This window comes from Tamandua tetradactyla, chromosome 17 (assembly GCF_023851605.1).
Source record: "Tamandua tetradactyla isolate mTamTet1 chromosome 17, mTamTet1.pri, whole genome shotgun sequence".
Lineage (NCBI taxonomy): Eukaryota > Metazoa > Chordata > Mammalia > Pilosa > Myrmecophagidae > Tamandua > Tamandua tetradactyla.
In genome coordinates this window covers 73,485,684-73,512,796 of record NC_135343.1, presented here as the reverse complement: position 1 = coordinate 73,512,796, position 27,113 = coordinate 73,485,684, and the positions used below count along the sequence as shown (strand labels likewise).

Genomic DNA, 27,113 nt, shown 5'->3' with positions numbered 1-27,113 from the left:
TTTCAACAGTAACACTACACACTAAAGTATAAAATAGGCAAACTCAAATTGATTATGAGGGAGACTTGCCTAAAGCCATACCCACCCACTGACATTTTTTAGCTATTTTTGTTAGTTCTTATGTGTTGAGTGCTTAGGTTACTTGATTTATATTGCTCTTACTAACAAACTGGAAACTATAAATCTCCTGCAGTCAAATTTGGCTATTTTCTAATAGGCTTTCATAGAAAATCTTCAAATTTTTATAAGTTTACAGATAATTAAGAATTCCAGTTTTTGCCTACTTTGAAAAAGGTTACATTGGGTAACAATAAATTTAATATATCAATTTTTACATGGCGATTTAAAAAAAAAATACACCACCATACACTATATTTGCTTACTTTTATCACCCTGTGACTTCAGGATAGTTTATAAAAAATTTAGAACAAAAATAAAGCAAACCTGATATCACTGAAACCATGAATTCCAACATAACCTCTAATGCTAATTTCAAAAAATTTTCAATGTGTCTTTTTGTGGAACACATGTAAATATGTGGAGAGAAGAACATAACCACAAATATGGAGAAATGACAAGAATGAGAAAATAAATGCACAGCCTTATGTCAGTAAACAAACAAGAAAATGAATTATTTTCAAAAAATGTTACCAAGGTGGATTAAAATTAAGAAAAACCACTGGAAAAGGTTAGCACAACCTAATATTGAAATCTGATACAAAAATAGTACAAAAATAGAAAATTACAACATCATCACAGTAAAAAACATAGATGTACAAATATTATACTATTAACAAATCAAATCTAACAGTGAACTGAAAGAACAATGCTACCGAAATCCAGATTATTAAAAAACTAAAAGGATAGTTCTGCATTTCAGGATAGAAAACACTATAAGCATGACATATTTAACTAAGAAAAAACTTTTACAGTTATATTAGCAAAATGTTATTAGAAATAATACACAAACACAGTAATTAAATAGCCAAACAAGGATAAAGGAAGGGAATTTTCAAATTTGTTACAACACATAACTTTCAGTTAGGCTGGATTCTGAACATAATCATTAAAGTCTCTCCTTTTGATCTTACCTTTAGAACCAAAAGCAAAATCCCCAGAATTACTGAAAGCCAAGTCTGCAAATGACAACCCTGTACTGTTTCCAAATCCAAACGGAATTGTTTTGTTTTCTACAGGCAAAAGGAAAAAAAAAACAATTTAATATTTCAGGGGATACATATCAAACATCAAAGCTTTACCCAGAAAACCAGGAGAATGGGGTAGAACCTTGTAAAGCATTTATCTTCCAGTTAAATTCTCTGAAGTTATAAGTTACAAAATATATCCAATTCTGAACTTCCTCATATTATTAAGCTCACATGAATTATTCTCAATGAACAGTATAGCAAAAGCACGCCAAAAATCATTTTTAAAAATAGTATGTTGGTGTATCTATACTAACCCACATACACTTATACAGTTACTACTTTACAGAGTATTCTGTATCTAAAACAAGCATTCAGCCAAAGCTAAGATGTTAGAAAACATATGAAATTCCACGTATACAGCATAGAGTATTTGAATAAGCCCATAAAAACTGAACGTCTCATTTGGAGAAGGTATGATAATATTTGGTCATCAGGAATCTGGGGGTCTGGTATTAATTATGCCAATGTCTAATTAAATGATCTCTGAAGGCCCTACTCTGCCTTCCTCATCTGAAATACATGGGATTTGAAATCTGAAGTACCTTTCTCTTCAAGCATATTAAGAACAACTAAATGCCTATAATCTAATATTCATGATTTGTTTCAGCCTACTTCTGCAATAAGTTAGGGCATATAGCCTACAGACATGTGTAAATAATCCTGAAAAACCAAGTGAAATGGAAAGGTAAGGAAGAAGTACACCAACCATTAATTAAGGTAACTAAAATTGATGCACGCTTTGAGAATGGTAAAGAAAACAACATTTAAATAGCACCATAACCAATTAACAACCCTACTGTAATATTTCTAAATTTACTTGCTATTTACATACAATATGTTGAATATGTTTGAAAGATTGTATAATTTAGACAATATTCAAATGGAAATATCACAAAGAAATTTTTCATGTAAGCAAACTGTCATTTTTTAAGCTCAGGCAGAAGGATCAGAGCAACAATATTTTGTGTTTTTTGTATATTTGTATTCCCTACTACCACAACTCAAAACAATACATGTTAGCCAAGGCAGTATGATATTCTGATTATTACTACTAATATTTTAAGTGCCTTTATACATCTCAAAATTTATTTTAAGAAAGGGATTTTTTTAAAAACTTATATTTAAAAATGTAACATCTCAAAAAATGTGTTCCTTATGTAATGCATGCCTAGACATTTTTTGTAAATGCTTTACCTTGGTTTGTAGAATCTTCATCATTTTCCTTCCTAGTAGACAAATCTACAGGTTTGTCCTCAGCTCCAGAAGAAAGAGGTGCTGATTTGGTCACAGAATCAGGTTCTTCAGGTTTATTGAAAAGTGGGATGGTCACTTTAGTCCCACCTGTACAGACACTGTCCACCATGCTAGCCACTTCTTCATTGTGGGGTTTCTGCAGAGCAGAAGTCACAAATTAATATGCCAGTAAATGCTGATTTCTAGGAAATATCATATACCATATCTGAAAAAAAATTGAGAACTTTCAGTTCTGAATTTGTTGGAATAAGCACAATCCACCCTACGTCCCATTCCACATTCTCAATGACTACAATTAGAACACTAAGACTGAGGGTGCATGAGTAGTTCAGGGGTAGAATGCTCGCCTTTCATGTCGGAGACCCGGGTTCGATTCCCGGACCATGTACCTAAAACAAAACAAGAAGACACTAAGACTGAAACAGATAATGCAACTATCAAAAAGAAAGGTGGATGAAAGCAGGTAGACTAAGACTCTTAGGACTTAAGGGATAATCTGGTGGTGAGATCTTTCTTTGCTTTTGCCTCCCATATATCCCACCCTGGGTGCCAGAGCAACCAAAACATCTGGAACAGCTAATGGAACAGAGAGAAAAAGCCCCAAAAGAAGCAAACTCTCTTGCCAGAGGACCATGAAAGGAGGAAAGGAAGAGGGAAAATGACCCAAGCATGTTGGAATTATATTAAATATATATATATATTAAAAAAGCTATTTTAACAAGAACTATGGACAAATACTCTAAAACAAATGAACAGACAGAATTTCTCAACAAAGAAATGGAAGGTGTAAAGAAAGAGCCAAATGGGAATTTCAGAACTGAAAAACATTTTTTAAAATCATATAATTTTTATATAAATATAAAAAAATAAAAAGTTCATTCAATACTTCAACAATAGATCACATTCTGGGCCTTAAAACACACCTTAACATATTTAAAAGAAAAGAAGTCACTCAAAGTATACTCTGAGATAACAATGGAATTAGACTAGAAATTAATAAAAGAAGGACAGCTATAAAACACCAACTATTTGGAGATTAAACAACTCACTTTTAAATAAGACATGGGTCAAAGAAGAAGTCTCAAGAAATATTTTAAAGCATTTTGATCTAAAATTCATGAAATGTAGCAAAAGCAGTGCTTACAGTGAAATGTTTAACACTGAATGCATTTATTAGAAAAGAAAACTCTAAAATCAATCAAAGCCTCTACTCTAGGAAACAAAAGAAAGAAACCTAAAATAAACAAAGAAAAGAAATAAAGATTACGGTAGGAACCACTGAAACTGAAAACAGGAAAACAAATGAAACTAAAAGCTGGTATTTTGGAAACAAGTCAATAAAATGGCAAAACTCTAGCCAGGACAAACAAGAAAAAAGCAAACACAATTACTTAACATCCTAGATAAAAGAATGGTCATTACTATTTATCATAAGGAGATTCAAAGATACTATGGGAGAGTTCTGGGAAGACAGAGGAGTAAGGTAGGCAGGGTTCACCTCTGTTCTAGAACAGGAGTGGACAGAAAGGATGACCAGAATTGCAGTCCTGGGGGGTGAGTGATGAAGAGGGTCTTCAGCATTTCATAAGGAGGTCCTGGAAAAGAAAGTCAGGGAGGTCGGAATGGGGAGGGCAGGGTGAGTCTGAACGACCCCAACTCCACCAGGGGCAGGAGGCAGCACACAGGGAAGTATGGATCCAAGGGAGAGGCCATCACTTCACTCCAGCCTGCTCTAACAAGTAGGTCAGAGGCACACCTAGCTGCCCATTGGGCACTGGGATCAGTTGCTGCATGTCGTGAATAGCTGTCCGGTTGGGTGTTGTGAATGGCAGTTCTGCTGGGTGCCAGTCACCATGACAGCTGCCCCATCCTGTGCACTGGGACTGGCCGTGATGCTGCCACACACACTACCTTGCCCAGCTGTTAATCAGTCATGGGAGAGGCAGGCCTGAGTGTTAAGGGGTGGCTCAAGAGTGCCATCTCCTGGGATGAATCGGTAAGGACAGTCTGGCAAAGTCCACGTGTCTAGTTTTGTTTTTCGTTACTTATTTTTATTTCTTTAAAAAAATTTTTTTTCTTCTTTCTCTTCTGTGGCACAAGTCTGAGTCCCAAAATATCTTGTGGTGTCTCCTGCTAGCTTCGGTGCCTATATTGCTGAGACTGTATTTTCCTGGGGGTGTGCATGAGCCGGGACTCAAGCCAGGGTCCTATGTGTGGCGGGTGGGCATTCTGCCAATGCACTATCCATGCATACACACAATACACAGCTTTTAATAGACCCTCAAGTAGAACTGCACCCCCACATAAGATCAGGGCCTTGGTTTGGCAAGAAATTACTGACAAACCAAGTATAAAAAGATCATAAAGGCAAACCTAAGCAAATACAAAATTTTAGATGAGTGAAGGTGAATAAAATCAATTGATTTCCTTCACTCATCTAAAATTTTGTATTTAACAATCAAATGCCCTGAACACAACAGAAAATCACAAAGCACATTAACGTCCAGGCAGAAACGGCACAGCTAAATAACCAAATCAAATCACTGGAGGGGACACAGAATATGGAACTACAAAAGGATATTTTTGATGAAACAAAGGATATCAAGAAGATACTAGAAAAGCATAAAGAATTTGAAAGATTAAATAGAAAAATAGCAGATCTCACAAAGTTGAAAGATACTGTAGACCAAATTAGAAACATACTAGAGACATATTAGCTGATTTGAAGAAGCAGATGGAAGAATAAATGAGCTAAACAGAACAACTGTACTATAAAGCACAAAAGAAAAATGGCAAGGAAGATGGAAAAAACGAAACTGGATCTCAGGGAATGATGAACAACAAAAGAAACACAAATATAAGAATCACTGGTGTCCCAGGAGGAGAAGAGAAAAGAGTTAGGAAGATATAATTGGAGAAAATTTCCCAACACTTATAAAAAACATAGATATGCAAATCAAAGAGGCCCAGTGGGCTCCAAATAGAATAAATCCCAACAGGCCCACTTCAAGACATATACTAATCAGAAAGTCAAATGATGAAGATCAGCATAAAGTCCTGAAAACAACACAAGAAAAGCAATCTACTGCAAAGAAGGGAAACCACATAAGACTGAATTCAGACTACTAAAACAGGCATCATGGAGGAAAGGAGGCAGTGTTATGATATATTTAAGATCTTGAATGAGAAAGGCTACCAGACAAGAATCATTTATCCAGATAAGTTGTCTTTCAAAAGTGAGGGAGAGATTAAAATCTTCAAAGACATATAAAGACTGAAAGAACTAGTCAACAAGAGACTTGCCCTACAAGAAATACTAAAGGGAGTTCTGTCAGTTGAAAAAAAAAAAAAAAGAATGGAAAATTATATGCAAGATGTAACCAAAAGAAAGCAGGAGTAAGCTATACTAATTAAAGAGAAAAAATACTTTAAATGTAAAGACATCATAAAAGACAAAGAACACCACATATTAATAAAGGGAACAATTCACCAAGAAAAATAACAAACATAAATATTTATGCTCCCAATCGAGGGGCTCCAAAGTACATGAGACAAATACTGACAAAACTGAAGTGAGGGCAGGTCATGGTGCTCAGCAGGCAGAGTTCTCACCTGCCAGGCCGGAGACCCAGGTTTGTTTCCTGGTGCCTGTCCATGTAAAAAAAAAGGAAAAAAAAAAAAACTGAAGTGAGCTATTGATGTTTCAACAATAATAACGGGAGACTTCAATACACTACTCTCCTTCATAGACAGAACAACCAGACAGAGGATGAACAAGGAAACAGAGAACTTAAACAATGCTATAAATGAATTAGAGCTAACAGACATATACAGATTGTTACAAAACATGAAGATATGCATTCTTTTATAGTGCTCATGAAACATTCTCCAGGATAGATCATATGCTGGGACACAAAACCAGTCTTTATAAATTGAATAAAATTGAAATTATCCAAAGTACCTTCTCTGACCACAATGGGCTGAAAATGAATAATCATCAAAGAACCAGAACTTTCACAAATATATGGAGATTAAACAACACACTCTTAAATAATCAGTGGGTAAAAGAAGAAATTGCTAGAGAAAATTGATAAATATTTGGAGATGAATGATAATGAGAATACAAGATATCAGAACTTATGGGATCGGCAAAGGCAGTACTGAGAGGGAAATTGCCTTAAATGCTTATATTAAAAAACAAGAAGCAAAATTGAGGACTTAATTGCTCACCTAGGGAAATTAGAGAAAAAAACAGCAAACTAACCCAAAAGCAAACAGATAAAAAGATATAAGAAAGATTAAAGCAGGAATAAATGAACTGGAGAACAACAACAACAACAAAAAACACAGCAGAATCAAAAACCAAAAGCTGGTTCTTTGAGAAAATTAATAAAATTGATGGACTTCTAGCCAAGCTGACAAAAAATGTGGAAAGACACAAACAAAATAAAAAATAAGAGGAGAATCATTACCATGGATCCTAAAGAAATTTTAAAAATTGTAACTAAACTTAAAAAAAAAATCACAACAAACTAGACAACTTAGATGAAATGGACAAATTCCTACAAACATACTACCTACCTACACTGACTCAAGAGGAAATAGAAGCTCTCAGCAATCCAATTACAAGTAAAAGGATTCAATCATTCAATATAAATCTTCCTACAAACAAAAGCCCAGGACCAGATTACTTCACAGAGAATTTTATCAAACATTCCCCCCCCAAAAGAAACTAACATCAATCTTGCTCAAACTCTTCCAAAAATCTGAGGAAAAAGGAACACTAACTCATTTTATAATGCTAACTCCCCTCTAATACCAAAATAGGATACAGATACAAGGAAAACTAAAGACCAATTTCCCTAATGAACATAGATGAAAAAATTATCAACAAAATACTAGGAAATCAAATCCAATGACACATTAAAAGAATTATACATCACAACTAAGTAGGCTTTATACCAGGAATGCAAGGGTGGTTCAATAAGAGAAAATCAATCAATGTAATACAGCACATTAAATCAGAAGGGAAAATGCACATGATCATATCGACTGATGCCAAAAAAAGCATTTGACAAAATTCAGCATCCTTTTCTGATAAAAACACTTCAAAAGGTAGGGAACTGAAGGAAACTTTCTCAATATCGTTAAGGGCATATATGAAAAACACATAGTCAACATCATACTTAATGATGAGAGATTGAATGCCTTCCACCTAAGATCAAGAACAAGACAGGGAGGCTCTGTCACCACTATTACTGTGTAATAGGGTCTTGTGAAAGCATTTAGACAAGGAAAAGAAAAAAATAGGCATCATCCAAACTGGAAAGGAAAGAGTAAAACTCTCATTATTGCAGCTGACATGATTCTGTATTTGGAAAATCCCAAGAAATATACAACAAAGCTACTTGAGCTAATAAACAAATTCATCAAAGTGGTGGGATATAAGATTAATGTACAAAATCAGTAATGTTTCTATATACAAGTAATGACCTAACTAAGGAGACAATCAGGACAACATTCCATTCAAAATAGCAACCAAAAGAATCAAATATCTAGGAATAAGTTTAACCAGGGATGTCAAGGACTTGTATATTGAAAGCCACAAACACTCCTAAAATAAATCCAAGAAGACCTAAATAGGAAGATATTCCATGCTTATGGAAGGAAAGTTGAATGTCATTAAGATGTCAGTTCTATCCAAATTGATTCACTGCAAAATCAATCAAAATTCCACCAATTTACTTTGAAGACTTGGAAAAATCTAGTTATCAAATTCATCTTGAAGGGAAAGAGACCTCAACTAGCTAAAGATACCCTAAAAGAGAACAAAGTGGGAGGACTAACACTTTCTGACTTTAAAGCTTACTATAAAGCCACAGTGGTCAAAACAGAATGGTACTGGTAGAAAGACAGAAGTACTGACCAATGGAATCCAATCAAGAGTACAGAGATAAACTACCAAATCTATGGTCAACTGATCTTTGATAAGGCTCAAAAATCCACTGAACTGTGAAAGTATAGTCTTTTCAGTAAACAGGCATGAGAGATCTGGATATCAATAACCAAAAGAAGGAAAGAGGACCCCTACCCAACAATCTATTGAAAAATTAATTCAAAATGGATTAAAGACCTAAGTATTAAAGAGCCACTACCATAAAACTCCTAGAAAAAAAAATAGGGAAATATCTTCAAGATCTAGAAATAGGAGATAGCTTCTTAAACTTTACACCCAAAGCATAAGCAACAAAAGAAAAAAACGATAAATGGAAAACTCCTTAAAATCAAAAGCTTCTGTGCCTCAAAGAACTTTGTCAAAAGGGTGAAGAGGCAACCAACTCAATGGAGAAAATATCTGGAAAGCACATATCAGATAAAGGCTTGATATCCTGTGTACATAAAGAAATTTACAACTCAACAAAAGAACAAACAGCCTAGTTACAAAATGGGCAAAGGCTTGAACAGACATTTTTCTGAAGAATACAAATGGGTAAAAAGCATGAAAATACACTCATTTTCATTAGCTATAAGGGAAACACAAATCATGACTACAATGAAGACTGACCTCACACCTAAAAGAATGGCTGCTATTAACAAACTAAAAACTACAAATTTTGGAGAGGATGTGGAGAAACTGGAACCCTTGTGTACAGCTGGTAGGAATTTATAATGGTATAGCCACTATTGTAACACAGTCTGGAGGTTCATCAGAAAACTAAATATTGAGGTGCCCTACGACCAGGCAATACCAGTATTAGGAATACACCCAGAAGAGCTGAAAACAGTGACAAGAACAGACATTTGCACACCAATGTTCATAGTGGCATTATTCAAAATTGCCAAAAGATAGAAACAAACCAAGTGTTCATCATCAGATGAGTGGATAAATAAAATGTAGTATATATATATGGTGGAATATTTTGCAACAGTAAGACAAAATGAGGTCCTGAAGCATATGACAACATGGATGAACCTTGAGGACATAATGCTGAATGAAATGAAACCAGATACAAAAGGATAGATATTGTATGATTTTCCCATTATAACTCTGGTAAAGGTAATCTGAAAGGTTTACAGTGTAGAATATAGGGAACCTAGAGACACACAGAAGCTAGAGTAGGGGGAAGGTTACTAAATGATATTGAACTTAAATGCATGGAACGGATACAAGTGATGGTAACTAATTATTGGGGTTAGAAGTAACACTGCATATTGAAGGTGAATATGACTGAAAGGGGATGTATAGTGCCATGTATCCCACTACACATCCATAATTACAGTAATATAGTAATATTACTATATTTAATTATATAGTAATAATCCCACTATACATTATTACTATAATTAAATCCATAATTATAAATGTTATTGCATTAACTCCTTCAAAGGTTTGATCTTGTACAAAGAGTCAGTAATAGAGGAATATAGGGGGGAAACTAATATTGCAGGCTATGGCCTATAATTAAAAAGAAGACAACAACAGTACCACAGCAATACCAGGGGGGCATAATTGGGAGGCGTGGGGGGGAGTCACAAAAGATTAGAGGAGGTTTTGTTTTGATATTTGGTGAGGCTGTGTTTATCAGTTCTTTGTCTCTTTGGACCAATAAAGATGGCCTAAAACTGAGAGTGCTGCTGATTGTATAACCAAGTGAAGACACTGTAAGACATGGTTTCTTTACTTTGGATATTATCCTTGATGCCTGATTGATGGAGAAGCCCGAAGGGCACAATGGCTGAGAAGCAGAAAGGCAAACTGTGACATATACGATGGAATACTGTGTGGCTATAAAAAGGAATGATATCATAAGGCATGCAATGAACTGAAGGAGCCTTGAGGATATGTTGTGCACAAGAAGCCAGAAACAAAATAACAAATATGCTATGGTCTCTTTCAAGAAATACTTAAAGAAAATTGTAACCTAGATTGTAAGCTCTCATACCAGCAATTCTTGGTCCAAAATTTTAAGTGTATTTCTAAATTCTGAGACATTGAGCTATATATAGGTATATAAGCTGGTACTTCCCAGGAACTTTGACTGCCTCTGTGACACCTAAGATTCAGAGCTGGAGTTCCACAGCTCTGAAAGTAAGCATTGCTACATACAATATCAGTTAAAGTAACTGAGTAAGAGATCAGGCTTCAATTACAGATAAAAACAAAGCTGATCTGGTTGGAACCGAGGTAAATCAGAATACTGGGCAAAAGATGATAGAACACGTACTCCAGAGCTTCACCTACTGTATAAAAACAAAGGCAGAGAGGTTTATTGTGTCTAGAACCTAAATTTTTTCTAACACACAATCCAATCAACTTGCCTGGATAGCTCATTTAAATAACCCAATCACGTGGCCTTCAGACCAGCATGAGCCTTGGAATTCTGTTTAACTTAATGTAATACTCAGAAACATAACCAACTATCATTGGGCTGACAAAAAGTATTGGCAGAGTCCCTTGAGGGACTAGGGGAAAAAATATGGAAATATTAAATTTTTCCATTTGGGAAACTACTGGTACTCTCAAACATTATGGACTCCCAAGAAAATAGGCCAAGCCCTTGATTTTGAGGCTTGCCCTTACGAAACTTATTTCTGCAGTGAAAAAGCTAAGACTACCTATAATAATTTCAAAGAATTGCCTCCAGGAAACCTGTTTGGTTGCTCAGATGTGGCCACTCTCTCTCTAAGCCCAACTCTGCGAGGAAAATAATTACCCTCTCCTATAACATGGAACATGACATTCAGGGGTGAAAGTCTCCGTGGCAGTGGGGGAAATGACTCCCAGGATTGAGCCTAGACTGGCACAGAGGAACTGGAAATGCCTTCTGGACTAAAAGGGAGGAAACATATAACAAAATAAGATATTAGTGGCTAAGAAAATTCAAATGGAGTTTAGAGGCTATTTTGGAGACGACTCTTATACAAGCTTCAGCTAGATACTGCTAATTGTCATGGTGTGCCAATTCCAATAAACATCATTCCTGTTAATCCCAAAGAACTCCTAGGGTTCTGAGACACTACAATAGTTTCATATATTAAGTTCACTTTCCTGAAACCTATAACCTCTAGAGGGTTCTTAGGCCAGATAAGTCCTGAAACCCAGAGGAGCCAATCTCTCCAAGAATATCAACTAATTCCATCCTCTATCGTTATTGTTCATACCCCCTTTCAACATGAAAAAGTTAGAATGGGCATAGCTCAAACACCCCAAAGTTTGGGATCAAAGGAGAAAGATGAATTATAACAGAGAAGACAGAATTTAACAAATGAGTATGACTGCTGAATCACTATAATGATATTTCTTTTAGTTTCCAATGTTTTAGAGCACCTAGAAGGGCAAAACAAAAACAAAAACAAAAAACTTGTAGAACTGTACCAAGAGTGTAACCTAAGTTAGTTAATAATCTATCAATATTGGTTCAGTAATTAGTGAATGTACCACAATAGAGCAAGATGTCAACAAAAGGAGAAACTATGTGTGGGGAAAGAGGACATAAGGGAACTCTCTAAACCATCTGCTCAATTTTTCTGTAAACCTAAAACTGCTATAAAAAGGGAAGTCTATGGAACCTGAGCATGCATGAATAAACTATCCTAAGCCTCTAGATTTGTATACAATTAATGCAAGATGACTGAGAGAAATCCAAGTAGAGATGTTAAGAAAAGTGCTCGTAACCTACTGCTTTAAGGCAGGTTTGCGATTGATATGGAGTCAATATGTGTTGGCATATACCAGTGCTCTCTTTGCCAATACTGAAGATATCACATATTGTAATATGCCTCATTATTGTTTGTATCCCTTCACAGAGAAAATAAAAATTGCCATTGGGATTATGCCATGCCAGAAAAAAAAGTGAAGTCTATTAACTTAAAGAACAATTCACTGGAAGGGCTCAATAGCACAATGATACTAACAGAGGAAAGAGTTAGTGAAATCAATTCAAATCAAGAAAGTATGTAATCTGGACAAATATTTAAATAAATAAATGAAAAAAGTAAATAGGACCCAAGGGACCTGTGTGATAATATCAAAAGATAGAATCTTCCTGTCATAGGAGTCCCTAGAAAGAGAAATAAACTGCAGCAGAAAAAATATATAAAGAAACATGTCCAGAAAGGCCCAAATTTTGTTAAAGAAATAAATTTACAGATCCTAGAAACATAAATAATGCCATAAAGGTTAAACATGGAAAAAACAACAGATACATCATAATTCAAACTTCTGAAAATCAAAAATAGATTTTTTAAAGCAGCGAAGGGAAAGAACTGTCAACTCAGAACCCTTTATCCACAGGATAGAACTTTCAGGAATGAAAGAGAAATGAAACCATTCTAAGATGAAAGAAAGGACAATTTGTCACCAGTAGATCTGTTTTTAGAGAAATACTAAGGAAAAGGACTTTTTGCAGATAGAATGAAGGAAGAACAACTGAAATAGTAAATACCCAGGTAAATAGATTATTTTTCACCTATGTTCATAAAAATATGTATGACTATTGAAAGGAAAATTTTGACAGATGAGATTCTGATGTATGTAGATGTAATTCAAGACTACTACATCAGGGGACAACCAAATCAATAGGCTGAGCCCCAAATCTTGAGGTTCACCCCTATGAAATTTATTCCTGCAAAGAATAGACTAAACCTACTTAAAATTAGGCCTAAGAGATTATCCTGGAGGTTATTCTTATGCATTACGTAGATATCATCTTGTTATTCAAGATGTAATGGAGGGCGGGCCACAGTGGCTCTGTAGGCAAGAATGCTTGCCTGAGGACCCAGGTTCAATTCCTGGTGCCTGCCCATGTAAAAAGAAAGAAAAAAAAAGATGTAATGAAGAGGCTGGAGGGAACTGCCGGAAAATGTAGAGCTGTGTTCCAGGAGCCATGTTTCTTGAGGATGATTGAATAATGATATAGCTTTCACAATGTGACTGCGTGATTGTGAAAACCTTGTGTCTGACGCTCCTTTTATCTACCTTGTCAACAAACGAGTAGAACATATGGAATGAAACTAAATAATAAGGGGAACAAATGCTAAAATAAATTTAGTTTGAAATGCTAGTGATCAATGAAAGCGAGGGGTAAGGGGTATGGTAGGTATAATCTTTTTTTTTTCCTTTCCTGTGTTTGTTTTATTTCTTTTTCTACTGTCTTTTTATTTCTTTTTCTGAATTAATGCAAATGATCTAAGAAATGATGAATATGCAACTAAGTGATGATATTGTGAATTACTGATTATGTATGTTGTTTTATTTTGTTTCTTTACTTCTTTTAATTAATAAATAAATTTTTTAAAAAGTAAAAAAAAATGTTTGTGTTTGTGTGGCTTTGTCAATAAAAATATTAAAAAAAAAAGACTACTACATTATAATGGAGATACCTATACTGTTGTAAGATTTTTATGTCATTTGAAACAGTAAAACAGTAATACTAAATAGTTTCTGTAAACTTTGATATATGTGTTATAGTCTCCAAAACAAACACTAAAATACTCTATATGACGAGAGCAAAATGTATAATAAATTTTTAAATACTGAAGAAATTCAAAAGAATGTAGGAGAGAGGAAACTAATGAAAAATAGAAGGGACATACAGAAAACTAGAAATTAAATGGTAAACCTAAAATCAAGCATGCCACTAATTACATTAAATGTAAATGATCTAAACACAGAAATTAAGAAACAGATTATCAGGTTGGATTTTGATTTTAAAAATTAATAGAATGTTATCTATAAGAAACATAATGATACATATAAGCTAAAAATAAAGGTATTAAAAAACAAACAAAGCTTAAGTACCCTTATTAGTATCAGACAAAGCAGACTTCAGAACAAGAAAAATTACCAGGTAAAAAGGACATTACATCATGATAAGGAGATCAGTTCACCACTTCTGGAATGGCAGAATGAGGACATCTGCATATATACCCCTCCAGAGAAGCAATGAAAACACTAACAAATACTGTTAAAAACAAATTTTTACAGAATTCTGGAAACTAACCAAAGGACTGCAACAATCTGAGAACTATTTATTCAAGAAACACTGATGAACTTAAGAACAACCAGGTGAGTGGCAGTGTAATGGGATCTATTGCCATCCCCCAGCCCTGTGGTAGTCTCGAAAGACAGCAGCCTTCCCGGCACAGGAAGGGCAGAAGGTCCCATCCCTTACAACATCATTATTTGACCTCTCAGTCTGTCACAGCTCCCTTCAAAAACAAACACCAGAAGAGCAAACTACTAACTACTATCTCTGATAATAACTTTTTTAAAGCAATACTGTAGCAAATCAAACCTTAAAACAAATAAAAATTATAATATATTGTGAAAAGGTAAGATTTGTCCCAGGAATGAAAAGTTGGTTGGTTGAGCATTAAAGATCAATGTAATTCACCACATTAATGGATTTAACAAGAAAAATAACAACCATATCAACAGATGTATTTTGTCAAATGATTGTACTGCAACATCCACTTAAGAGTCAAAAAAACCTCCAAGGAAGGGAGGAATAGATCCTTCTTCAGTATGCTAAAGGTGATCTTTAAAACATCATATAATGGTTCTTTCCCTCAAAAAAATGCAGATTAAAGTAAGAATGCTTGCTCTCATCTCTTCAAGTCAATACTGTCTATCCTAGTAAGTGCAAAAGAACAAGAAAAAGAAATAAAAGGGGTGGGCCACAGTGGCTCAGCAGGCTATACCTGGTGCCTGCTCATGCAAAAAAAAAACCAGAAAGAAAAAAAGAAAAGGTGTCAGATCGGAAAGGAAGAAATAAAACTATCCCTAATGGCAGAGGATGTGATGTCCAAAAAATGTACAAAAAAAATTCCCGGAACTAGTAAATTCGATTTAGAAAGAGCTCAGGATACATAACTATATACAAAGTTATCCATATTTCTATACACTAGCACTGACAAAACATACCAAGTATACCAGCTAAAGTGGCACAAAATGGAAAAAAAATAAACAACATACATTTCACTCTGCCTACCAGCTCAAAAATTATTTTTTAGAAAACAATTTTGTTTGTTAAAAAATGAGAGTATTGCTGTTTCAATATGCATAATCCAAATTTATATAATATGACTATACTGCATTTGCTAAATGAATTACTTCATGATAAAACCTCCAACTACCAGGAACTGGGGAGGAAGGTTAAGAGAAATTAAATATTGTGTGCTTCCAGAGACTCTAGCGAAACTGCTGGGTGACTTTTAAAAACATGACTTATGTTTAGCAGAGTGAGGCTATTGATGTAAGAACTCCAAAGGTAAGTCTTCCACAAATAAATATATTTATAAATGAGAAAATGATTGTCATTATATCAGCTAATGGTCATTAACTACATGTGCATAGCTGAATAAGTTTAACCTCCTGGCACATCCCAGGTGGACATCTAGAAAAAGGAGGCCTTTTGGATTCTTCAAACTATGAAGGATGACAAGTTTCTTAGACATTCAAACCATGTGTTGGACCACATCGGTCCCTGGCAGCATATCTTTTAAATAAACCATTACCATTCATAACTGACCACAGGACTTTTGTACCCCATTTTAACCACGTTTCCAATAGAGACAATCAAATATAAAACAGTATATCTTGATAGGGTAAGAAACCATTCTAAATGTATGTCAATATTAAATTGTAAATAATTACTAGACAATCGCCTTTTAGTTTCTGTAGAACATAAATTAAGAAAATAAGTTATTTATATCTGTTAAATACATTATATAAATGACAACGCAAGGTAGAAGGCCAGAGAACTAGATTTCAAATTGCTACTTCTTATCTGCTCTGCCATCCTAGAATAAACTAAATTGCACTAAAAAAACGAATTATAGAACACTATTCTTGGTGTTATAGTAAACATTTTTAGAGATATATGCATTGTCCATACCCTCACCACCCAAACTCTAACAAACACACATAGGGAACTCCTGCAGTCCTATTTTAACAGAACAAGCGCCCACCTTCCCTGGCCACACCTGACTGGCAGATCCTCTAATCAATCTGCTGGTCACAACCATTATTATTTGTCAAGGAGTTCTAAATTGTGCATTAACAAAAGCAACTTGAACCAGAAGGAAAACAATGGAAATGTTCTTACTTGAGCATCCTGAACTTTTTGAAGCTCTGACTGAAAGTCTTCCCCATTTCCGTTGTCCTCATCAGTATCACTGCATACTCCACAAAAAAACGTAGGTGGAAGCTTTAATGTATCTGCTTTTACCTTTTCTTCAAGCGTTGGTTTCTTTTCCCAGACAATAACACATTCTTTCTCATTATCTGAAAAATCCGAACACAAGAAAATAAAGTTAAGAAAAAGTAGATGAAGTATGAGGCTAGAGAATGGACAGTGGATGCTAAATATGTACAGAATTTTTAACTAAGTTGAACTGAAATGTTTGGAAATGGATAGTGATGATGGTAACACATGATAAGTGTAATTAACGGCAGTGAATTATGTGTGATCCTTATTGAAAGGGGATGTTCAGAATCCTGCATGTCACTAGAAGGAAAGCTAGAGATTAAAACATGGGGCTCCTCTCCCCTCTTCCGCCTTCACCGGCTCCTCCGCCACCAGCCTCGACAGCCTTGCCACCCTCACCTTTCCTCCTCCAGAACAGCTACTGGGGGAGTGGAGATAATACAGAGCAGCTCCCGGAGCCACGAGGGAGATCAAAGGGACGGCGTACCCCATCCTGGAACGGCTGACTATCTGGGAGAACCAGCTCCGGTGAGATCACCAAGGGGCACGGGCTTTCCGGGGTGGGACGGCAAGCGACCGGAGTCCCTCCCTTCCACCTTCCCAGGCCAGCTGGTAGAATTGGACAGGCGGTCCCCTTAGGCCGCGGCGGCTGGTGCCCCCACCAGGCAAGGCCCCCCGGACCAACTGAGAGAGTTGGGTCGGAAATCCCCAGACTGCGGAGAACAGTGACCGGGGGATCCCTTCCAAACACGTGACTCCCCCGTCCGGCTGGGAACAGTGCACTCTCCCGGGCTGCAACAGCTGGTGCCCTCCCGCCACGCTTGGCGCCCCGGGCCGACTAGCTAATTTGGCCGGACGCTCTCCCGTGCTGCGGCGGCCGGTGACCCTCCCCGCATTCGGAACCCCAGGCCGGCTGGCACTCTTCCAAGACGCTTCGGCTGCAGAACCTCCCCTACGGCGAGAATTTTCCAGAGTTAAAAGACCCACAGCAACTTTCACTGGTGGAACCCATAGACAAATGTGTGCCACGAGCGCCACCTACTGGGCAGGATAAGAAAAACAGAACCCAGAGATTGCACAGAAAAATCTTTCAACCTGTGGGGTCGAACACCCAGGGAAATCTGACTAAATGCCCAGACGCCAGCAGAAGATAACGGATCACGCTCAGAAAATTGAACATATGGCCCAGTCAAACGAACAAACCAATAGTTCAAATGAGATACAGGAGCTGAGACAACTAATGCTGAATATACGAACAGAAATGGAAAACCTCTTCAAAAATGAAATCGATAAATTGAGGGAGGACATGAAGAAGACATGAGCTGAACATAAAGAAGAAATAGAAAAACTGAAAAAACAAATCACAGAACTTATGGAAGTGAAAGATAAAGTAGAAAAGATGGAAAAAACAATGGATACCTACAATGACAGATTTAAAGAGACAGAAGATAGAATTAGTGATTTGGAGGATGAAACATCTGAATTCCAAAAAGAAACAGAAACTATCCAGAAAAGAATGGAAAAATTTGAACAAGGTATCAGGGAACTCAAGGACAATGTGAACCATACAAATATACGTGTAGTGGGTGTCCCAGAAGGAGAAGAGAAGGGAAAAGGAGGAGAAAAACTAATGGAAGAAATTATCACTGAAAATTTCCCAACTCTTATGAAAGACCTAAAATTACAGATCCAAGAAGTGCAGCGACCCCAAAGAGATTAGACCCAAATAGACGTTCCCCAAGACACTTACTAGTTAGAATGTCAGAGGTCAAAGAGAAAGAGAGGATCTTGAAAGCAGCGAGAGAGAAGCAATCCATCACATACAAGGGAAACCCAATAAAACTATGTGTAGATTTCTCAGCAGAAACCATGGAAGCTAGAAGACAGTGGGATGATATATTTAAGTTACTAAAAGAGAAAAACTGCCAGCCAAGACTCCTATATCCAGCAAAATTGTCCTTCAAAAATGAGGGAGAAATTAAAACATTCTCAGAAAAAAAGTCACTGAGAGAATTTGTGACCAAGAGACCAGCTCTGCAAGAAATACTAAAGGGAGCACTAGAGTCAGATACAAAAAGACAGAAGAGAGAGGCATGGAGAAAAGTGTAGAAAGAAGGAAAGTCAGATATGATATATATAATACAAAAGGCAAAATGGTAGAGGAAAATATTATCCAAACAGTAATAACTCTAAATGTTAATGGCCTGAATTCCCAAATCAAAAGACATAGACTGGCAGAATGGATTAAAAAACAGGATCCTTCTATATGCTGTCTACAGGGAACACATCTTAGACCCAAAGATAAATATAGGTTGAAAGTGAAAGGTTGGGAAAAGATATTTCATGCAAATAACAACCAGAAAAGAGCAGGAGTGGCTATACTAATATCCAACAAATTAGACTTCAAATGTAAAACAGTTAAAAGAGACAAAGAAGGACACTATATACTATTAAAAGGAACAATTAAGCAAGAAGACATAACAATCAAGCAAGAAGACATAACAATCATAAATATTTACGCACCGAACCAGAATGCCCCAAAATACGTGAGGAATACACTGCAAACACTGAAAAGGGAAATAGACACATATACCATAATAGTTGGAGACTTCAATTCACCACTCTCATCAATGGACAGAACATCTAGACAGAGGATCAATAAACAAATAGAGAATCTGAATATTACGATAAATGAGCTTGACTTAACAGACATTTATAGGACATTACATCCCACAACAGCAGGATACACCTTTTTTCAAGTGCTCATGGATCATTCTCAAAGATAGATCATATGCTGGGTCACAAAGCAAGTCTTAACAAATTTAAAAAGACTGAAATCATACACAACACTTTCTCGGATCATAAAGGAATGAAGTTGGAAATCAATAATAGGCGGAGTGCCAGAAAATTCATAAATACATGGAGGCTCAACAACACACTCTTAAACAACAAGTGGATCAAAGAAGAAATTGCAAGAGAAATTAGTAAATACCTAGAGGCAAATGAAAATGAAGACACAACATATCAAAACTTATGGGACGCAGCAAAGGCAGTGCTAAGAGGGAAATTTATTGCCCTAAATGCCTATATCAGAAAAGAAGAAAAGGCAAAAATGCAGGAATTAACTGTCCACTTGGAAGAACTGGAGAAAGAACAGCAAACTAATCCCAAAGCAAGCAAAAGCAAAGAAATAACAAAGATTAGAGCACAAATAAATGAAATTGAAAACATGAAAACAATAGAGAAAATCAATAAGACCAGAAGTTGGTTCTATGAGAAAATCAACAAGATTGATGGGCCCTTAGCAAGATTGACAAAAAGAAGAAGAGAGAGGATGCAAATAAATAAGATTAGAAATGGAAGAGGAGACATAACTACTGACCTCACAGAAATAAAGGAGGTAATAACAAGATACTATGAACAACTTTACGCTAATAAATACAACAATTTAGATGAAATGGACGGGTTCCTGGAAAGACATGAACAACCAACTCTGACTCAAGAAGAAATAGACGACCTCAACAAACCAATCACAAGTAAAGAGATTGAATTAGTTATTCAAAAGCTCCCTAAAAAGAAAAGTCCAGGACCAGACGGCTTCACATGTGAATTCTATCAAACATTCCAGAAAGAATTAGTACCTACTCTCCTCAAACTCTTCAACATAATCGAAGTGGAGGGAAAACTACCTAATTCATTCTATGAAGCCAACATCACCCTCATACCAAAACCAGGCAAAGATATTACAAAAAAAGAAAACTACAGACCAATCTCTCCAATGAATACAGATGCAAAAATCCTCAATAAAATTCTAGCAAATCGTATCCAACAACACATTAAAAGAATTATACATCATGACCAAGTAGGATTCATCCCAGGTATGCAAGGATGGTTCAACATAAGAAAATCAATTAATGTAATACACCATATCAACAAATCAAAGCAGAAAAATCACATGATCATCTCAATTGATGCAGAGAAGGCATTTGACAAGATTCAACATCCTTTCCTGCTGAAAACACTTCAAAAGATAGGAATACAAGGGAACTTCCTTAAAATGATAGAGGGAATATATGAAAAACCCACAGCTAATATCATCCTCAATGGGGAAAAATTGAAAACTTTCCCCCTAAGATCAGGAACAAGACAAGGATGTCCACTATCACCACTATTATTCAACATTGTGTTGGAAGTTCTAGCCAGAGCAATTAGGCAAGAAAAAGAAATACAAGGCATCGAAATTGGAAAGGAAGAAGTAAAACTATCACTGTTTGCAGACGATATGATACTATACGTAGAAAACCCGGAAAAATCCAAAACAAAGTTACTAGAGCTAATAAATGAGTACAGCAAAGTAGCAGGCTACAAGATCAACATTCAAAAATCTGTAGCTTTTCTATACACTAGTAATGAACAAGCTGAGGGGGAAATCAAGAAACGAATCCCATTTACAATCGCAACTAAAAGAATAAAATACCTAGGAATAAATTTAACCAAAGAGACAAAAAACCTATATAAAGAAAACTACAAAAAACTGCTAAAAGAAATCACAGAAGACCTAAATAGATGGAAGGGCATACCGTGTTCATGGATTGGAAGACTAAATATAATTAAGATGTCAATCCTACCTAAACTCATCTACAGATTCAATGCAATACCAATCAAAATCCCAACAACTTATTTTTCAGAATTAGAAAAACCAATAAGCAAATTTATCTGGAAGGGCAGGTTGCCCCAAATTGCTAAAAACATCTTGAGGAAAAAAAACGAAGCTGGAGGTCTAGCGATGCCGGACTTTAAGGCATATTATGAAGCCACAGTGGTCAAAACAGCATGGTATTGGCATAAAGATAGATATATCGACCAATGGAATCGAATAGAGTGCTCAGATATAGACCCTCTCATCTATGGACATTTGATCTTTGATAAGGCAGTCAAGCCAACTCACCTGGGACAGAACAGTCTCTTCAATAAATGGTGCCTAGAGAACTGGATATCCATAAGTAAAAGAATGAAAGAAGACCCGTATCTCGTATCTCAAAAATTAACTCAAAATGGATCAAAGATCTAAACATTAGGTCTAAGACCATAAAACAGAGGAAAATGTAGGAAGATATCTTACGAATCTTACAACTGGAGGCAGTTTTATGGACCTTAAACCTAAAGCAAGAGCACTGAAGAAAGAAAGAAATAAATGGGAGCTCCTCAAAATTAAACACTTTTGTGCATCAAAGAACTTCATCAAGAAAGTAGAAAGACAGCCTACACAATGGGAGACAATATTTGGAAACGACATATCAGATAAAGGTCTAGTATCCAGAATTTATAAAGAGATTGTTCAACTCAACAACAAAAAGACAGCCAACCCAATTACAAAATGGGAAAAAGACTTAAACAGACACCTACCAGAAGAAGAAATACGGATGGCCAAGAGGCACATGAAGAGATGCTCAATGTCCCTGGCCATTAGAGAAATGCAAATCAAAACCACAATGAGATATCATCTCACACCCACCAGAATGGCCATTATCAACAAAACAGAAAATGACAAGTGCTGGAGAGGATGCGGAGAAAGAGGCACACTTATCCACTGTTGGTGGGAATGTCAAAGGGTGCAACCACTGTGGAAGGCAGTTTGGCGGTTCCTCAAAAAGCTGAATATAGAATTGCCATACGACCCAGCAATACCATTGCTAGGTATCTACTCAAAGGACTTAAGGGCAAAGACACAAACGGACATTTGCACACCAATGTTTATAGCAGCGTTATTTACAATTGCAAAGAGATGGAAACAGCCAAAATGTCCATCAACAGAAGAGTGGCTAAACAAACCGTGGTATATACATACGATGGAATATTATGCAGCTTTAAGACAAGATAAACTTATGAACCATGTAATAACATGGATGGACCTAGAGAATATTATGCTGAGTGAATCCAGCCAAAAACTAAAGGACAAATACTCTATGGTCCCACTGATGTGAACGGACATTCGAGAATAAACTTGAAATATGTCACTGGTAACAGAGTTCAGCAGGAGTTAGAAACAGGGTAAGACAATGGGTAATTGAAGCTGAAGGGATACAGATTGTGCAACAGGACTAGATACAAAAACTCAAAAATGGACAGCACAATAATACCTAATTGTAAAGTAATCATGTTAAAACACTGAATGAAGCTGCATCTGAGCTATAGGGTTTTTTCATTTTTGTTGCTTGTTTGCTTGTTTGTTTGTTGTTGTTGTTTTTTACTATTATTACTACTTTTATTTCTTTTCTTTATATTAACATTTTATATCTTTTTCTGTTGTGTTGCTAGTTCCTCTAAACCGATGCAAATGTACTAAGAAACGATGATCATGCATCTATGTGATGATGTTAAGAATTACTGAGTGCATATGTAGAACGGTATGATTTCTAAATGTTGTGTTAATTTCTTTTTTTTTTCCTTTCCGTTAATAAAAAAATAAAAAAAAATAAAAATTAAAAAACAAAAAACAAAAAACATGGGACCGTATAGCACAGAGAACCCTGTGGTGGACAATGACTGTAATTAATAAAACAAATAGAAAAAAGTTGCTTCGTAAATTAGAACAAATGTATGTCACTATAACAAGGAGTTAATAATAGAGTGGTATATGGGCGGAAAATGTACCTATTGAAAACAATGGACTATAGTTACCAGTAACATTTTCATATTCTTTCCTTAACAGTGACAAATACATCACACCAATGCTAGGGATCAATAATAGTGGGGTTGATAAAGAGTGTGGAATATTTTGGGTTCTTTTTTGCTCTGTTTTAAGTAATGAAAATGTTTTAAAATTGGTTGTGATGGTGAATGCACAACCTTGTGATTATACCATAAGCCAATGATTGTATACTTTGGGTAGACTGTATGATGTGTAGATATCTCAATAAAATTGCATTAAAAGAAAAAGTAGATGAAGTACTTTCCCAGCAGTGGTCTGGTCCTCTACGTAATCTAGAGATTACGGACCTAGCTATCAAGACCTGTGACAGCTAATGGGGAACAAACCATTAGGAGAACAATATTTTCAACACTTAATATTATTTTAAATCACAACGGACACATTAAGTAAGCTTGATAGTTATAAAAATGATTAGATTTCTTTTAAACAGGAGATTTAAAAATATGTAATTAGCAATTTTCTCTTAACATACCTGTTAGATCTTCTTCCGACGGCCTACATTTTTCTGAGTCATCCAGATATAGTTTTCCATTAAGTTTCTTGACAGCTGTTTCAAAATCTTCATCTTAAAGTATAATTAATTGTATTAAATCAAAGAATTTCTAGTATGTATCAGTGGTTTCCTAACCAGAAATCTAGACATTATCTCCAACTTCACCCTTTCCATCACTCTTCATATTCAAATAGCAACCAATTTTGCCAAGTCTATAACTCTAATGCCTCTCCCTATTATTAAAGAGTTTTAGTTCAGGCTCTTCTCTTATGCTCTCTAGTATCAATTTAGGTCCTCTTCCTATTTCCTTGTCTTCACAAACCAATGTTCTATATCCTATGTAAATTGTTCCGATCATTTAACTTCCTTGCTTAAAAAACTGATATGGGATAGAAAGTGTTCCATTATCTGACCCCTATCTGCCTCAACTCTCTCTCTCACCCCTCTAAGACAACAAGAAAACCATGACAGCTTTCAATTTCCTCAAAATGCTTACTCCACACATGACAGCCCTCCAGTAAATACTTATTTAATAAAGGGATGCATGCCCTCCAGTAAATACTTATTTAATAAAGGGATCATTACATTGACTATTTACACATACATTTAGAGTAAATATCTATTTGCACAGAGAGCATGGTAAGTTCTAAAAAAAGCAGGGTTAAAATAATTTATTCACACCCCCAATCACTAAGGTTAGCATGAATGGTCAAAGTGCTTTAAAAAAAAAATTTACCATCCTCTTCTTCTTCACTAATATAATCTGGTTTATTCTTATAGCAGAAAAAAGTTGGAGGAAGTTTAAGCTTGCTTGCAAGGGCTTTTTGCTCAGGGGTTGGAGTTAACTCATATACAATGATAACATCATCATCTGAGGGAAGATCTTCAGGTTTTTGCTTCTCTTTTGCTATAACAGAAAATTTTTAAAAAATGGATAAATACAAGGTTTTAAATAAGTATTAATATAAATACTGTAATTGAAAATAAAAACCAGGAACTTATCTACAGATTAATATGTAGCATACTTTGATGTAGACAGAGCTCTATGATATCAAGAATTAGAATAAACAGCCTGATTTAGTGTTCTACCAAAACCTTTACTGAACATAGAAATGTATTTTTTAAAAAAGATATCCTACTTTCATTTATTAATCATTGAAAAAACTAATACCTTCTATAATTAAAAAAGGTATAAATTCACAGCCATATTTGAGAGGCTAAATACAGTTTAGCAAAACATTCATGCATTTGCAACAACTGGAACAATCTTAAAGCAATCATAAGCAAAGATTAGTATATATATGAATATGTTTCCATATTCCAAAGCCAACCTAGTTCCTACAAGGAAGGTTAACAATTGCCAAGGATGGCAGATGATTAGTTACATCCAGTTTTGCATATTTTAAAGCATGACAGAAGATAAATTTAAATCAAAGCTGTTACCCTGTATGTAAATAATATTCCAAGAATCTGAAATTATTTTTATGGCTGAAAAACAACCAAAAAAGAAAAAAGGCAAAAAACTGAATGGGGTGGGGAAGGAATTTTATATACAATCTGCTCTGTTCTCTAAAGAATTTCTGGCTAAAGGAATTGATAAAGTAAGCCAGTCACAAAGTATGGTACCAACTGGTGTTAGGGAAATATTCTCCAGTGCTATGCTGTCCAATTTGGTAGCCTAGTCACATGTGGCTATTGATCATCTGAATATGGCTAGTTCAAATTGAGATGTGCTTTAAGTATAAAATACACTTGGATTTTAAAGACTTCCTATTTTAAAAAAAAAGTTATATATATATGTGTATGTATATATATCAATAGTTTTTAATACTGATTAGAAGTTGAAATGGTGTTTTGGATATGAGTTAAAATATTAAAATTAATTTCACGTGTTTTTTTAAACCTGTTTACTTTTTTAAAATACGGCTACTAGAAACTTTTAAATTACACACATAACTCCTATTATATTTCTATTGACAGCACCAATTTAGAGAACTAGAGCCCTTTCTTTTACAATGTTAAACTTGCCTCTCACTCTCCTTCATTACTAACAAAAATGTAGTATCAATTCCTAGCCAGATACAGTAAAAGATCACTGTACAATGCAGATTCTTGGTCCAGTTCTACCACTGGCTCGAAAGATGATTTGGATAAGTCAGACAGCCTGGACCTCAGTTTCCTCACATCTGAGGTATTCATATACTATAATGTTCTGGTTTATAATGTACTCAGACTTGAAAAAGAATAAGGTTCTTTGAACAGCAGAAGTACTTTTGCTCCTTGGACTCACAGAAGTGGTGTGCAAATATTCCACTTTTCTGTAAATTCCAGAGTTTTCACACAATTTTCTCAAAGATTAAATCCTGAAGAATAAAAAGTTAAGAGCTGCTTCAGCTAGTAGTATAAGTAGTATACTTTAAAACTGAAGGACCAAGAAATCAAGAACTTCATCACTGTACTTATCTGAAAGTATGTAACATAGAGAAAAAGTTCAAGATATGTTGCTGAACATTAATAGTGAATTCTGAGTTCCCTAAACTTGCTCTGGAGGATCCCACTTCCTATTCCCATTTTAGTACCAATATCTACTTTTGCAAATGATCTGTAGTACATATATAACACATCAAGTATATAATGATGGCTGTTAAAACCTGGGTCTACTTTGAAAATACAGTCTTTTTCTAAACCATGTCCAAAAAGTTAATCCCTGAGACACTCTGTTCCATGACCATATACATACTGCTGCTATCTTGTCTGGACACTGGCAGACATTAGTGGTTAAAGATATGGGTTAAAGTACAGGTCATCATTAAGTAGAGTTGAAAATCACAGAGCAACAAAATATAAAACAGCATAAAAACAAGGACCACCTCAATGTACCTCAAAACAAGGTTGTATGATAGTAAGAAACACGACATCCAAGTACATAAAAAAAACAGCATGAAACAGTCAAAAGTACTTTACTTTAACTGGCAGTCTTTTAACATGCACTTTGTGGTGTTAAGTACTTCATTTCATATAGCCACGGTTATTTTGCTAAAAACTACCAACTGCTTAAAAAAAAAAAACAAAAACCAAAAAATTGACATCTCATATGGAGAATGCTAGCTCTATACCTTTGCTCTCAGGCTGTGAGGAAGGGGTGCTGGTCCAAAAAGCCATTGGATTAGATTTAAAAAGGCTAAAATTAAATCCTAGAAAATAAAGAGTATTTCATTTTTTGAACATTTTGAGAA

At 35.4% G+C, this 27,113-nt stretch overlaps 1 protein-coding gene across 2 annotated transcripts in view; it reads right to left on the bottom strand.

Moving 5' to 3' along the window:
- LOC143661385 (E3 SUMO-protein ligase RanBP2) overlaps positions 1 to 27,113 on the bottom strand; it is a 94,239-nt gene that overhangs the window by 2,858 nt on the left and 64,268 nt on the right. Inside the window, exons 21-26 of one of the 2 annotated variants that reach the window (XM_077134939.1) lie at positions 26,994 to 27,071; positions 24,614 to 24,784; positions 23,857 to 23,949; positions 16,571 to 16,749; positions 2,403 to 2,598; positions 1,092 to 1,190 (exon numbers count right to left, since the gene is read on the bottom strand). In XM_077134939.1, coding sequence (XP_076991054.1) covers positions 1,092 to 1,190; positions 2,403 to 2,598; positions 16,571 to 16,749; positions 23,857 to 23,949; positions 24,614 to 24,784; positions 26,994 to 27,071 — 816 coding nt within the window. The remainder of the gene's footprint in view (positions 1 to 1,091; positions 1,191 to 2,402; positions 2,599 to 16,570; positions 16,750 to 23,856; positions 23,950 to 24,613; positions 24,785 to 26,993; positions 27,072 to 27,113) is intronic. The other variant, XM_077134940.1, reaches the window with a different exon arrangement.